Below are 14706 nucleotides of genomic sequence, written 5' to 3'. Positions count from 1 at the left end.
TATTATTTCCATCTTCCTGACGCGCGTTTCCTAAAGGGAACCGCAGCCGCGTTAGCAGCACCCTAGAAGCGCTGGGGCGGCAGGGACTGCCCAGCTCTGCTGCCATCGCCCCTGCCCTGCCGGGGCCTCCAGCGCGCAGCAGCGCGGAGCGGAGCGGAGCCCCGTCCTCGGCACCTGCGGGTACGACTGTACAAAGTAAAACTCTACCTGGCACGGACGGTGGATCTCTCCTTCTATATGGCGGGCGCCACCGCTTCTCTTTGGGGCTCCGACCGGCTGCAGAGAATGTCCGAAACGGGGCTACACCGCGCTGGCAATTTAAGAAATAGGATTCAAGAAAGAGCCGTGATAAAATGTGAAAGTCTCTGGCATTCGACTGTTTTTGTTTGTTTGTTCTGGTTTTGTTGTTTCTTACCTCTGCCCGGCCAACCCGACCCCCGCCCCCACCCCTCACCTCCTCCCGCGCGGCCCAGGAGGCAGGAGAGGAAAGTTTGGGAAGTGGCGGACAAAGGGAGCGGGCAGGGCTGAGCCCGGCCAGGCCGGGCGCTCTCGGCCTCCCGGCCGCGGGAGCCGGCTCCCCTCACGCCTGCCCAGCGGAAGGAGGCACGGCCGGGAAAAGACAGCAGCGCCTTATCCGCCTGTGGAAGCCGGGAGGCCGCGGCAGTGCCCGAGGCCCGCCCGCCGCTGCCTCCTGCCCCGCCGGCCCCGACTCGGCCCCTCCGGGGGCAACAAGTGGCCAGATCAGCGGCGGCAGAAGCCCCCGGAGCCCGGCGCACACCGCGTCCTCGGGAGGGAAGGGAGGGAGCTGGGAACCAGCTCCCCACTCCGCATTCCCGTCCCCCCGAAGGAGGCACAGGCAGTTACTCCATTAAACTATCGTACTTGCTCTCTATATACATACCTATAAACATATTCATACGTTATATATCTATATATATAGTTATATAGTACTGCATTATTTATCGTATTCGGTTGGCTACGATGATATCGTCTACTGCATGAATTATTTAAAAAACATCTTGCATTACAAAAATAAATCCAAGACTCAAGCGGAACTTCAGTGTCCATATGTCAAAAATTTATTTATCTCAAACTGTGCATAATGGAGTAAAAACTTAACTTGAATATGTACCTGTTATAAGGATGGTATTAGTTCAAATATATACATGGACTGTCGGCAGACTGATTTCAAATAATACAGAGCCGAATCTTTAAAATACAACTACGGAAAATGAGGAGAAAAAAAAAAGAACTTAAAGTATCATCACAATAAATTTACAGAAATATTACAAACCATAAGAAAATATTTCAAACACAGTAATTTCAGGTTGGTAATTTTCCTTTTTTTTTTTTTTTTTTCCTTTTCTTTGAACAGGATGAAGTCTGGAAACAAAAAGTTATTATAAATTAACAAACGGCGTGTGAACCTGCATGGCAATTTTTGCAATTTTGCTTTTTAACAAGAAGTAAAAAAAAAAAAAAAAAAATTAGTACAATCTAAACGTTTGCCCTTATCCAGCAAACCAAGCCCATGGTTCACAAGTACTCATCCTACCTTTTTAAATCTTTTGTACAATTTCTAAAACAATTTAAATGTCCAAATGCCGTAAAATAATTTCCTCTCCTCTCGCAGCTGCTATAAATTCAGCTGCCAAAACCACAATGGTCCAAGAAGACACTATTTTTCAAAAATAATTGGCAAATTCGCGAGCTTTTTTTTTTTTCTTCTCTCTATATTATCAATGGACATTCTGATTGCCATGTGTCTTTTGATAAATACTGTACAAAAGTTGCCTGCAAATATTAAAACATCTTCCTCTTCGCTCTTTGAGTCTAGCTCTAAATATTATTGGTAAAGACTTTTGCAAACTTTCTGCAAAGTTCCTACCGTTTTAACTAGAACTTTTTAAAAGTTTTGTGTAGTTGCTTCCCCTCCGAGATCTATACAAGTTCCTTGTCGGTTTAATTTCTGACCCCCCCCTCCCAAACCCCACCCCCGCCCACCGCCCGGAGTTTTCTCTGTACAAAAATAGTCCAAAAAAAAAAAAAGTCCAGAATTTCTAATAAAAGTTTTTTTGTTGTTTGTTTTGTTTAGTTTTCCTTTCCCTCCCCTCCCACCCTCCCCCGGCCCCTTTGTCTTACATATGTGATAGAGGGAGTGTGCCATTAATGGCTGTGCCAGGAACAGGTGCACTCTGGTAGTGTTGGGACATATGAAGTCTGCTTGGGGCAGCTGGTTCTGGTACTTCAGCACCTGGTAGATACATGCTGATCATGTCCCGAAGGTCCCCAGCTTGGCAAGGAGCCCTTGAATGAGACGAGGAAGTGACTACTGGGGGACTGGAGCTGGATTCCGTCTTGACCACCGAGCCCATGGAGCCCAGGGCCATGCCCGGGGTCCCTTGCTGGGAGTAGGACATGCTGTAGGTAGGCGATCCGTTCATGTAAGTCTGCGAGCTGGTCATGGAGTTGTACTGCAGGGCGCTCACGTCGTAGCGATGCATGGGCTGCATCTGCGCCGCGTTGTGCGCGTTCAAGCCCGGGTGCTGCGGGTAGCCGAGCTGCTCTTGCATCATCCCATAGCCTCCGTTGGTCCAGCCGTTCATGTGCGCGTAACTGTCCATCCTCTGGTTCACCCCAGCTCCCAAGGTGGCCCCAACCCCTACCCCAGTCGTCATGGTATTGGTGCCCGGTGCCAGTAAGCCCCCCGGCAACGTGTACTTATCCTTCTTCATGAGGGTCTTGGTTTTCCTCCTGGGTCGGTATTTATAATCCGGGTGCTCCTTCATGTGCAGAGCTCTGAGCCGCTTGGCTTCGTCAATGAAGGGTCTCTTTTCCGCCTCGGATAAAAGTTTCCACTCCGCCCCGAGCCGCTTGCTGATCTCGGAGTTGTGCATCTTCGGGTTCTCCTGGGCCATTTTCCGCCGCTGCCCGCGGGACCACACCATGAACGCGTTCATCGGGCGCTTGACCCGGTCCGGGCTGTTCTTCTGGTTGTTGGCGGCCGAGTTGGAGTTGCCTGTGCCTCCCCCCGAAGTTTGCTGGGGGGCGGGAGGTTTCAGCTCGGTTTCCATCATGTTGTACATTCAAACTACTTTTGCCTGGAACCAGCCTTGAGCAGAGAAACGAGGAGCAGCCGCAGCGGAGTCCCAAGCCGGACTTTTTTTTTTTCCTAGGGAGGGGTAGGAAAGGGGGGAGGGGGACTCCCCAAAACCACACTTGGATCAAGATCAGGATCTTCCTCTTCGCTGATGGATTAATAATGCTAATAACTGCTATTATTACCGCCGGAGTCTTGATTTTAAAAAACTTCTTCCTCCTTTTTCCTTTTTCTCTGCCTGCCGTTTCTCTCTCTCTCTCTCTCTCCCTCTCTCTCTCTCTCTCTCTCTCTCTCTCTCTCCCCACCTCGGTCTTAAAGAGCCAGCAAACTACTTTACCCCCTTTTGCAAACACACACACTCTCTCTCTCTGCCTTGACAACTCCTGATACTTTTTTGAACAAGTTAATAGACAACCATCCATGTGATGGGGGCTTGTCAGGCAATAAATGCGTTCTCTCCGGCCAATCAGCGCGCGGCGGCTCCGCCACTGAGGACAAGTCTCTTCCCCTGGTTTTGCATGAAACGGGGCGGGGGCTGGGGGCGCCGGGACGGCTCGGCGGGGAGGCGGGCCCGGGGGCGGCCCGGGCGGCCACTGGGAGCCTTTGTATCTCCCCTTCCAGCAACAGGTCACACACGCCTTTTGGAGGAAGTGGGTAAACAGCATTGTTGCTACGTGGTGGTTTTTTTTGTTTTGTTTTGTTTCTTTTTTTTTTTTTTTTTTTTTTTTTTTTGTGTGTGTGTGTGTGTCTTTAAGTTGGTGTTGGCTTGGGGCTAGGAGAAACCATGGGGGTAGCCGAGAGGGAACGGCTTCCCCCAGCCCTGTGCCCGTGCCCCCTGGGACAGAGGGGCCTCCCGGCTGCGCGATGCCCTGCGTGTGCCTCGCTCGCCCCGTCCAGGCCGTGCATTCCCCGTGAAGCGGAGCTGCGGAGTCCGCCGCGACCGCCCGGGCAGAGGCCGTGCCCGTCTCCCGGCCATCCCTCGGGCCCTGCTCCGTGCGGCCGCGCCACAGCACGCCGAGCCCTTCCCCCCGGCCTCGGAGGAGGGGGATGTCCAGTGCAAACACGGGTTCCCCACATGCCATCCCCGCCGAACACAAAGAGGGACCGGGACCCCTCTGCAGATGCTGGGGAGGGCTCCGGGCCGCGCTCCGCCCGCCGCGGGGCCGGCGGCACCGTCACCCCGCTCCCACCGTGGGGCGCGGGCGGGGCCGGGTGGGCGCAGCGCGGCGGTGGGGGCACGGCCGGGCGCTACAAATACGCAGTTTTGTTTCCCTTGTTGTCGCTACACGGGCCGCACAAAGCCCCGGCTAAGTTTACTTCCACTCTCTTGTTGGGATCTTTGTTGCTAAACCGCACTTGACGACAAAGGAAGGAGGGGAGAGAGGACGCGGAGCGGGAGCGGGGGGAGCCTCTCGCCGCCCTGGCCGCGCTCCCCCGCTCCGCTCCGCGCCTCCCCTGCCTCGGCGGGGTTGCTCCGCCTTTCGGTGCGATGGCGCTCACGGCGTGGAGCCGGAGGGGGTGCGGGGCGGCGGAGGGACCCGCAGGGGCCGGAGCGGGGCCGGGGCGCGGGGCGGGGGCCGGGGCAGCGCGGGGCGCCCCGACGGCTCAGCCGCGGCGCTGCGGCGCCCCCTGCCGGCCCCACCGCGCCCCGGGAGGGGAGGCGCCGCCGGAGCCGCGCGAGGGCCGGGGGGAAGGGAGCGGGAAATGACACCCCGGCGGAATGATGATGATAATAATAATAATAATAATAACAGCAATAATAATAAAGAATAGTAATAAAAACCCGCCGGCTAACAGGGACGCGCTTTTTTTTTTTTTTCCTGTGTGTGGATTATGCAAAAAAATCCTATCGGGTCCAACGCGTTTAATTCGAAAATGTATATATAACCCCGAGATAAGTGATAGGTTAAGCCGTCGAAAAATAGGTGCAAGTTATGAGATGTGGGATATAACCGGATTCTGATAGTCCAGACACTCCTGAAGGCACGGCAGCTGTTTACAATCTTATTGTTCTCCTTTGCCCTGAAGTCGATAAAGTTATTAAAAAATAATTTTAGGGATAATTATTTTGAATTATTTTTTTAAAAGAGGATAGCTGGGCGGTGTGGGTTCTTGCTCATCGTGCTAAACCGACCAGCGAAGGCTGGCGGTGTGCAGACAAGGGGATATTTTTGCTCTGTAGCTGCGGGAGGTGCGTGGGGTGCACGGCCCAGAGCTCCGCGCAGGACCAGGGCATCGTGGGCTGCCCTGTGAGAGCCTCTCGGGGCCTGGTCCTTTCCTAATTGCATTTATCATACGAATAAAGGATGGGAAATGCCTAACAATTGTGCTATCGGGAGTATTTACGGCTCTATTTTAATTACCACTTTTAATTATCGATGCAATAAAGTGGCATAGATACATAATAGTGCAATACAGGAAATAAGGTGAGGGTGATGGCTCTTTTGGGGCATTTTATGCCTTTCCTATGGGTACGGAGGTTTGCTTGGTCGGGAATACACACACGGGTGGGCAGAAGCAGAGGCAAACCGGGAAGCTGGCTACGGAATTAAAAAAAAAATTAAAATAAAATAAAAAGATGAAATGGTCCCTGATTTTCTGTATTAATGACAATAACACCACTGCTCTAAGAATACAGCCAGGGAAGAGAGGCCTGTAGAGGGACGGTTTAATCTGACTGGATTTAAAAAATCGTTGCCTTTGGTATAATTTATGGAAATGAAAAGTGCTTACATTAAACAAATAGTCTGAAAATGTTCTCAGTGATGGGCTCTGCACCACACGCACTCTTATTTCCAGGTTATGAGTATCTTAAAAAGAAAATGAATGCTAACTACTTGGATTTCATGTATTTATTGTTCTAATACTTGCCGATTTTTCTAAAAGCCCTACGGATACAACCTATCGTGTTAACTGTATCGGAAAGAATATACACATTTTCATATTATTTTTTTCCCTTGAACCTACTAGTAACCAATCTAAAGCAAACTATTAAGCAGACTTGTGGAGATGGGAGATTGCAGCTCCATTTTTTGTCCTTAGCTGCAAATAGAGGTTTAACTTGCAGTAATTAGGTGAGAACTAGCCAAGCATCTTACTATTATGATGCTTGTTAAAAACGCTTCTTTTCTGCATCTGCATTTGAGTGTGTTCCCCTCCACTCTTAATCTTCTTATGGAAATGAAGGCGAACGGCAGGGAACCTGCAGAGACTTAGAGAATGTCCTTGTTAACTGGAATTTCTCAGCATTGCTAATTAGCAGAGTTTGACGACCACCAGTATTGGGGAAAGCTCTGTTTAGCCACTCACAAACCCTTCCGAGGAAGAGCAGACTAATTTTATTTTGTAATTAAAATCTGAAAAGGCTCCTATTTGACAGTTAGGGCTATAAGAGTTTTATCTCCCCGTGAAATAATTACTGCCTTGATAACTCAATTTTCTGCAAAATGTCAACTGCGAGCTCCAAAAGTTTTAATTTCATTACGTTAAAAAAAATAGGCAAAGACGAAAATGTACAGATAAATTTCCTCTTGCCCCTCTTATGCTGTAGCATCCCAGCGCTCGGGAGCCGAAGTTAGTCAGGGAAGTTTTAATGAAGTAAATATACCCCAGTGTCTGGGGAATTTCAGTCATCGCACGGTGAGTCTGAAGTAGTATCCCAAGGAAAACTTGGGGAGATAGAGTCTGACATGCCCTGGAATAAAAGCCGCATGTGGAGTGGGTACGGGCCCAGGAGAGGGGCAGGGGCCGCGGGAGCCCCGCTGGCCGAGCAGCCTTCCCCAGCCCCTGCAGGGTCCCGAGCTGGTGCAAGGGCAGGATGTCCCCAGCCAAGGAAGGGAGCCGGCCGCAGAGCCGGGAGAGCCTCCGGGCGCTCAGAGGGCTCCCGGTAACTTGGGAAGTTTGGCGGGGCCGAGCTGGGGTGAGGCTGGGGCCGCTCTGCCTGCGAGGCCCGAAGGCGGCTCTTCGGGGAACCTGGGGGAGCCGGGGCGCCGCGGCAAGTGTAATCCACTCTGCTTGCATTTGGGATGTTTTTTATTATTATTTAAAACGGTTTAATCTCCTTTTTGTCCCTCCCTGTCCAGCAAGCAGCCCGATTGTCGCTCTCAGAAGTGGCATTACACGTACAAACCGAGGAGGTGGCGAGCCGCGGCCGGTCCCGCCAGACCCCATTTCGCCCAGTAATTTAATTCAAGGGCTCTAAGGACCCTTGAAAGCCGGGGAATGCCGAGGGAGCCCCGCGCTGCTCCCGGCCTCTCCTTTCATCCCTGTTCTCCCGAATGGAAGCGCGGGGCGAGCGCACGTGCGGCCGGGCGGGCAGCGCACGGCCCGGGCCCGAGCGGGGCCGCGGGGCCCGGGGGGCAGCGGGGGCTGCGGGGCTCCCCCCGGCCCTCCCGCACCGGGGGTCCCGCTGTGCCCCCCGAGCGGCCCCGCTGCCGCCTCCCCTCCCGGCCGCCACCGCACGCGTGAGCCGGTGCTGCGGGGCTGGGGCGGCAAAACAACCAAATAGCCTAGAGGTTTAAAAAAAAAAAAAGGAAAGAAAAAAAAAAAGGGGGGGGGGGGAACAAAAATTAAAAATAAGCAGTTCAGCTTTTGTCCAGTGTCGCGAGAAGGAAAATTTAAAGAAAAATTAAAACTCGGATCCTGGAGGGAGTTTAGCGTACACAATAAGCAGCAGAAAAGCCGAATCGCGCCCACCACCTCTCGAAGTCGCTTTCAAAAGGCTTCTCAATAAAAGGAGAAGCCGATTGTCCAAACAGGCTTCCATTACTCTTCATAAATAGCCAACAGCTTCCTCAAACTGTCCGCGATTTTTGTTCTACATCTAAAATCACACTCTCGGGCTTTCTTTCCCAAAGGAAAGTACCAGTGAAGCCCATACTTTTTCTTAGGTGATCTTTAAAATAAATCAGAAAATCAAGATCAGTGGCGAGGATAATCTTAGGAATTACTGTACAACGTAACGGGGTGAAATTACAGTTGAATGTTGGCTCTTTAGCAGGAAGGCAACCCCCTCGAGCAGGATCCTTTTTGGGAGTCTATTTAAAGTTATCTTTCCTTCCTAGTTTTATAAGAACAAATGAGTTTTCTTTTCCCATTGTAGTTGAATGAACTCATGTATATTAAACACAAAACCACTCCTGAAGAACGCTAACTGCTTTGCTTAAACCCACAAAGGCACAAAAATCCAGAATTGAAGGTTTCCAATTCCTGAATAAGTCCCCTTAACTCTCTCAGGCTCGCAGGAGAGAGATTGGGGACATTCTCTGAAAGTCTTAATGCCTGGAAGGGGCTATCTCAAATGTATTGTCTTTTCCTAAAGTTGAGGCTTCTATTTTATTTCCCTCTTTCCCCTTCACCATCTTTGTGTTGACTTAAGAAAATAATGGTCTAAAAATATGTCTGTTCATGGGATCACACGTGTCGCCCAAATCAAATGAAGTCCTCTTTGGCCCCAGCACAGTTTTGATGGAATTATTCCGGTTCTTCCATTGAATTCACACCGTTTCCCAAAGAAGCTGTGGCAGTTTCAATGGGAACGCCTGAGGCACAGCCTGGGGTGCTTCAAGGTTGCTTCTCTCAGCGCACCTCAAACCCTGGCATCCCGAGGCATGGTTTGAAAAGTACATTAAAAAAAAAAAAAAAAAAGAGGAAAAAAAGCCCTTTCCAGTGATTCTCAGATCACTGACAAGATCGCCCATAATGGAGCCAAGACGGTGACTTTTATCTCGCTGTTCCTCATAGTCCTTAATTTGGAGCTCATTGACAGGACAGACGGTAATGACACTTTCAGAACTGTTATGGTCTGGAGTGACAATCTCTCCATCTCGCCCATGGTTTATTGACACCATGGGCTCATTGTATCAACTTAGGCTTGCGATTTCAGAATTCTCCAGCGACGGGCTCGTTGGGAGGATTTTAATTCAAATTATAGACTAGCTGTCTATACAGTGAATTCATATTTAGACGGCGCTTAATCCGAGCAGAGAGATGGTGCTATAAATAATAAAAACAACACTTCCCATGTGTCTATCCACTGTCCTCCATCCAAAGATCTGAAAGAGCGTTTGCCGGAGGAGGCCCGGGCGCAGCGGAGAGAGGCGAGGGGACCTCGGGCTGCTCCAAGGAAGCAGAAGGGAGCCCGTGGGGCTCCCCGCCATCCTCATCGGCTGCGGCCCCGCAGGTGTGTGCGGCAGGCGGGGCAGGAGAAGCGCTTTAGGCACACAACGATTTAGGCGCTGGGTGGGGTTGGGGTGCGGGGTGCTGTCGGCGGGGTGCCACAGCCCCTTTTCCATGGAAATCACTGGACAACGGGGCTTCTCCAAACACCCGCCTGTCCCTGTGGGAGCGGATGAATGTGTGGAGAAAGGCCCAGGGGGTGCCCACGGGCTGGGACAGAAGAGGCGATGCTGCGGGTGCTCGGGGCAGCAGGTGCCAGGGACAGGCTCAGGGGGAAGCAAGAAAAGGTGAAGTACGAAATTGGCCTATGAAGCTGTTTCTCTTTTTTTGTTTCTTCAAGTCTCCCCTTCCACCGCTCTCAACAGACAGTTGTAGGAAATGCCGGCATCCAGAAACAACTCCTTCCAAAAGATATAAATAAACTAGAAATGCACTTTTTTCCAAGTGGAGATGAACGAGACCGAGCTAACCCCCCCCCCCCTTGCTGCCAGATGAGCACAGAGCTGACCCCCTCCCCCCTTACTGCCAGCTGTCTGCCAAGCCTGGGACCCGATCCCAGATTTACAGCATTTGCTCCCTTGAGTAACATCCGCAGAATAAAACCCGGCAACTGAGTTACGAACCGAGCCCAGCAAAACCTCATTTTGGTTAAACTGATCACTCGCGACCCTTGATTGTATGTGCCAACTTCTGCCCTAGGGAGGGGGCAGTTTACGACCCATTTACAGCCCCCTCACAACTGCTGTTTCGAAGGGGAGCACTAACAGCCCCTCTCCTGGAATCGGGTTAATCATTCACCTTTCGGCAGGAGTCACTACATTTTTGTAAAGTGCCTCCTGACGTTAAACCGTGTGTACAAGCGCTCTTGTGTTTTTTCCGTTTCCTGTGGTAATTGACATATAATACCTCTGTTTATAACTGGCTTGACAGATCCATGCAGACGTATATTTTTGCTTAATTTCAGAGTTATATATACCAAACTCATGCTAACTAAAGAAACAGTAAAGGAAATCTGGGAATTCCGTTGTGCAGGAAATCTCTGCAGGGCTTTTGCTATTATTTATAGAAAATGCCATGTCTTTATTTTGGGCGCTCTTACTGCAGAATTGCCTTATTAGGGAGTCTCGAGAGGAGATCAAACTGAAAAATGGAGAAAGTATGCTCAGCGCGACAAACAATAATATTTCCTTAAAACCGATCCGAATATAATTTCTAAAGTGAAAAGTTCATTGTGAGACCAACAGTCATGGCGTTAATTTAATAGAAAAACTGCGGCGTTATGACTTCCATCCAGGCTGTCAACAGGAGATACAAAATAACCCAAATTTAACAGAAATAATTTGGTTTCCATTAGTCTTTCTCTTTGCACGCAAGACGCATAAACCGTGCAGGGTATTACCGCAACTAGCAAATATCACCGTTAAATGCACTACACTGAGCTACGTTCATGCTATAAAATAAGTAGAGAATTCATCTAAAAAGTTGGTGGCAATGCAGCACGTCACATATTTGTTTCTTTTAAATCTCTCATCTCTACAGTGAGGAAATAAAATCGCACTCCAGGCATTCACTTCAGATAATGCTTCTTCCTTTTTCAGGAGCTAGGGAGGGGGTGTTTATTTTTTTTTTTTTGGAGGGGGGGGGGATTGAGGTGACTTTATTGCTTCGGGTTTAAACATATACCATTTGAGAAAATGTTTCCTTAATGAAAAGGAACTGTTCAACGTTGCTTACATGCAACACCTGTCAACACCGACTTATTTAAGACACGTTGGGAGGAAAACACAAGCACAAGCATCTGAAAGGCTGGCATTTGCTGAGTAGACTGGAACACCGAAGTTGGGAACGATGAAAAATTAACCCTGATTTTTTTTGCGCCTAAGGCTGCCATTAAAGAAGTTGGTCTGCCGGGGACGTCCCGCCGCGGCGGTGCGGTGCCGCAGCAGCTCCCCTGCTCTGCCTAGGTGTGGGAGAGCGTCACATATCAGCGTTTCTGTAAGATCCAGGCTCTTGGAAAACTCTGCTTAGAAAGAAGTCGGTGCCACTTATTTTTCGCCCACATTCATATCTCCGGAGAGCAAACGGCGCAAGCTGGAGGTGGCTTCCCCTCCCGGAGTTGCTGCGCTGGGCTCTCTGCTCACCTTGCCTGTCCCTACCTCACGGCGCTCACTTTAACCCCTGCAGCGACTCCGAGCCAGTTGCAGGTGCCGGTTCCCCTCCGCCCGGTGCTGCCGTGGCTGCGCTCCCGCTGCGCTCCCGCTGCGCTCCCGCGGGATCCGCACGGGCACCCCGGCGCGGCCGATAGGGGGCGCCGCCCCCCGCGCGGAGCGGCCGCGGGAGCGGGGGGAGCCCGGGGGGAACCGGGGGGAACCGGGGGGAGCCGGAGCCGAGCGGGGTCGAGTACAGATCTTTAGTCGTCGTGGATAAAAAGAGATTAAAGGCTAAATTCTTTTTCTTTTTTTTTTTTCTTTCTCTTCCCCCCCCCTTTTTTTTTTCTCTCTCGTCAATTTTAACCAACTACGGAAATGTAGAGCTTTCATCCTTTGATGTTTTCCAGAAAGAAACTGCTATATCGGTTGTGAAATTACATCGTCTCAGAGCCAGCGAACCAGCCGTGGAGTGCTAAAATAATTTAATTAAAAATAATAATAATATGAGGACCCGAGCTTCCGCAGAGGCACTTAAAAGCTGACACGTGCCCCTCCATCTCCCCTTTCCCTAGCGCTCCCGATGTTTCCTGACTGCCGTTTGATGGGAATAATTAAAAATAAGATAACCGCACGCTAGCTGGGGGCTCACATCCATCTCTTGCGGCGCACTGTCTTCACCCTGCCCCTGCACGGCCGGCTCTGCCGTCCAGCCCTGCTCTGCAGGGGCAGAAGAGTGCAAAAAAGCAAATCGCTAAAATCATAAATCGAATGTTGGACTTTTACCATATTAACCATAAATAAAATTGTAACCGGCTACCCACTTTCCCCCTACTACAAAACCCCTTCACCTGTATTTAAATAGCACGTCTTTAATTACAGCAGTTGGGGATGTATGAGGCTGAAATGAAATTAGCAGTCATTACCAGTCCTTTAACTCTGTGGTGCTTTTGATCAGCACTAAATTAGCTTTCCAGTCCTAACAAAGGCTCTATAGCAAGCAGTGGGCTGTAAATAAGACAGCTCGACCTGCCCTCAACACCTTTTCTCTTGTCAATCACAGCTCTATCATTCAGCCCAAGATTAACCTTTATCTACCAAATTCTTACCAAGAAAAAAAAAAAAAAGGGGGGGGGGGTGGGGAGGCGAAGAGGGGGAAATCCAACCTCAACTTTGTTAACTGTAACTAAAAAGAGTTTCCCTTTAAATGGTATTATAATGAGCCAATATGTCAAATTCGGGCCTTTCCCAGCCCCAAGTGCATCAGAAGGCAGCGGCGGGCAGTTAAAAGGTATTGATGATTTATTATCGACTTGCCCGGTGCGGACCCCTCGCAGCCGGAGCCCGGCCCGGCGATGCGCCGCCTCTGCCCGCGGTGTAGCCCCGCTTTGGGCGTGCGGGAAGCTCCGCGGGGCCGGCCCCGCTTTCCCGGGATTGGGCCGGGAGCCGCCGCGCAGCGCCGCGGGAGGAGCGGCCGCGCAGCGCCCACAGGGGGCGGCAGAGAGCGGCGCGCCCGGGGATCCCCCGCCCGGCGGCCGCTCCGCGCCCCGCGCACCGCCCGGCCCGGGGGCACCGCCCGGCCCGGGGGCACCGCCCGGCCCGGGGGCACCGCCCGGCCCCGGAAACCCGCCGAGCATCTCTGGGAGCGGCGCGGTGGCTTCGCGCCTGCCGCCCCGTGCGATGCGCGGCCGGGAGCCGCGCGCCTCTACGCGGTTCGCCCCGCGGGGCAACGCCAAAATAGCGGCCCCGTCTGGAACAGCCCCGGGCGGCGGGACAGAGTCCCGGCTCCGCTTCAGCCCGAGCGCTCCCCGCGGGCCGCGAGCTCCGCGGGGGAGGAGCGGACAGGGCAGAGGCATCCCGCGGACCGGGAGCGCTTCTGCCCAGCGCTTCGCTCGCGATGCGCGGCCGCGCAATTCCAGCCGAGCCCAAACCCGTGCGCGAGTCCCCGAGCTTAACGCGGTGGAGCTCAGAGCGGCGGGTCGTAGGTGGGAGCTACATTTCCAGATCGTTTTAAAGGTCACGGGGGAGGAGGGGGGAAAAAACTGTGAATGTCAAAGTTGTGCTGCAGCTACTTACATGTCGGTGCCAGAGCAGGGTGGTGGCTGTGAGCGGTTTGATTGGCAGCTCAACGCGAAAGTCCGCGCGGACTCCGGAGCCCGACTCAGCCCCGGGGGTCTGAGCACTTTTCACCGGACAGAGGCAGCTGAAGGAAGCTCGCACGTCCTCTTCTCTTCTCCTCTCCTCCTCCATCCAGGAGAGAGAATGAATCCATTTCGGTTTTTCTTCCCCCGGCTCTCTTTCCGTTTGCCTACACATCCTCCAAGTCCTAGCCCTAGCTCTTAACTGCAGTCCCTGGAACAAGAGGGGAAAAAATCGTTTATGGCTTAAAAAAAATCCCAATGGCTGATTTTGTGTGTGTGTTATAAGAATGCACCCACAACAACAAAAAAGTCACTTCTCTGTCCCCCACCGTACAGCAGAAGAATAATAAAAAAGCTTTATATTTTTGCAGTGGGTATTCAAAGATAATTTGATGCCATTGTTTCTGCTACAGATGGTTCTTTTTAATACAATAACACTGCTCTTTGTGCATACTACACACAATAAAAATCGAAAGCGTTCTCCTGAATAACCATTTTGTTCTCGCTTGTATACAGGCCAACAAAAGCTGCCGTGAGGTAATGGGTTCTGTTTATTGAAGCCATAGAATAGAGGTTTGATAAAGATTTTTGTATATGGGGGAAAAAATTAAAATAAAGACCTCGCAAGGTCGAGCTGATCTCTGCGTATTTATTAACACTGAAATATTTTATCAATATATTTCTTTGAGTTGCAGCTGCAGGGATCCCCCCTCCCCTCCCCCCATCCATAATCAGCCCAAACATCTGTTTCTTTGAATTTGGGGAGATCTACAGTCGTGGCCAGACCTAAAAATCTAGACTTTGAGAGCGAGCGGGGCAAAGCGGCTCAGCGCGAAGGCAGCGGGCGCTGGGGAGGCGAGGCTGAGCAGCCCCGGCTGCGCCTGTGTGCGCCTATCTTTGTGTGCCCCGCTTTGCAATCTGCTGTCCACGCACACGCACACACAAAGGCACAAACTGCTGCTGACAATCCCCGGGATTAGCCCCCGGGATTTTCCTGCGCCTGTCCCTGCGCTCCAGCAGCCTCTGCGGCGCGCAGTTCCCGCGCAGCGCGCCTCTTGCGTGGCTCTTGCGCAGCGGCGCCGCCGCCCGCAAAGTTGCTGAGCGCCTGCAGAGCCGCCCCGCGAACGGGGTCGAGGCTGTG

At 51.8% G+C, this 14706-nt stretch overlaps 1 protein-coding gene across 1 annotated transcript; it reads right to left on the bottom strand.

Moving 5' to 3' along the window:
* Positions 1-2138: 2138 nt before the first annotated feature.
* On the bottom strand, positions 2139-3086 carry SOX2 (SRY-box transcription factor 2). Its single transcript, XM_062499323.1, has one exon. The coding sequence runs from the start codon at positions 3084-3086 to the stop codon at positions 2139-2141; it is 948 nt and encodes a 315-aa protein (XP_062355307.1).
* Between the last annotated feature and the right edge of the window lie 11620 nt (positions 3087-14706).

Source organism: Cinclus cinclus, chromosome 10 (genome assembly GCF_963662255.1).
Source record: "Cinclus cinclus chromosome 10, bCinCin1.1, whole genome shotgun sequence".
Lineage (NCBI taxonomy): Eukaryota > Metazoa > Chordata > Aves > Passeriformes > Cinclidae > Cinclus > Cinclus cinclus.
This window is presented reverse-complemented; position numbering and strand designations above follow the sequence as displayed.

Excerpts from the sequence above, each read along its gene's own strand:
- SOX2 (XM_062499323.1), bottom strand. The coding sequence starts at position 3,086 with ATGTACAACATGATGGAAACCGAGCTGAAACCTCCCGCCCCCCAGCAA.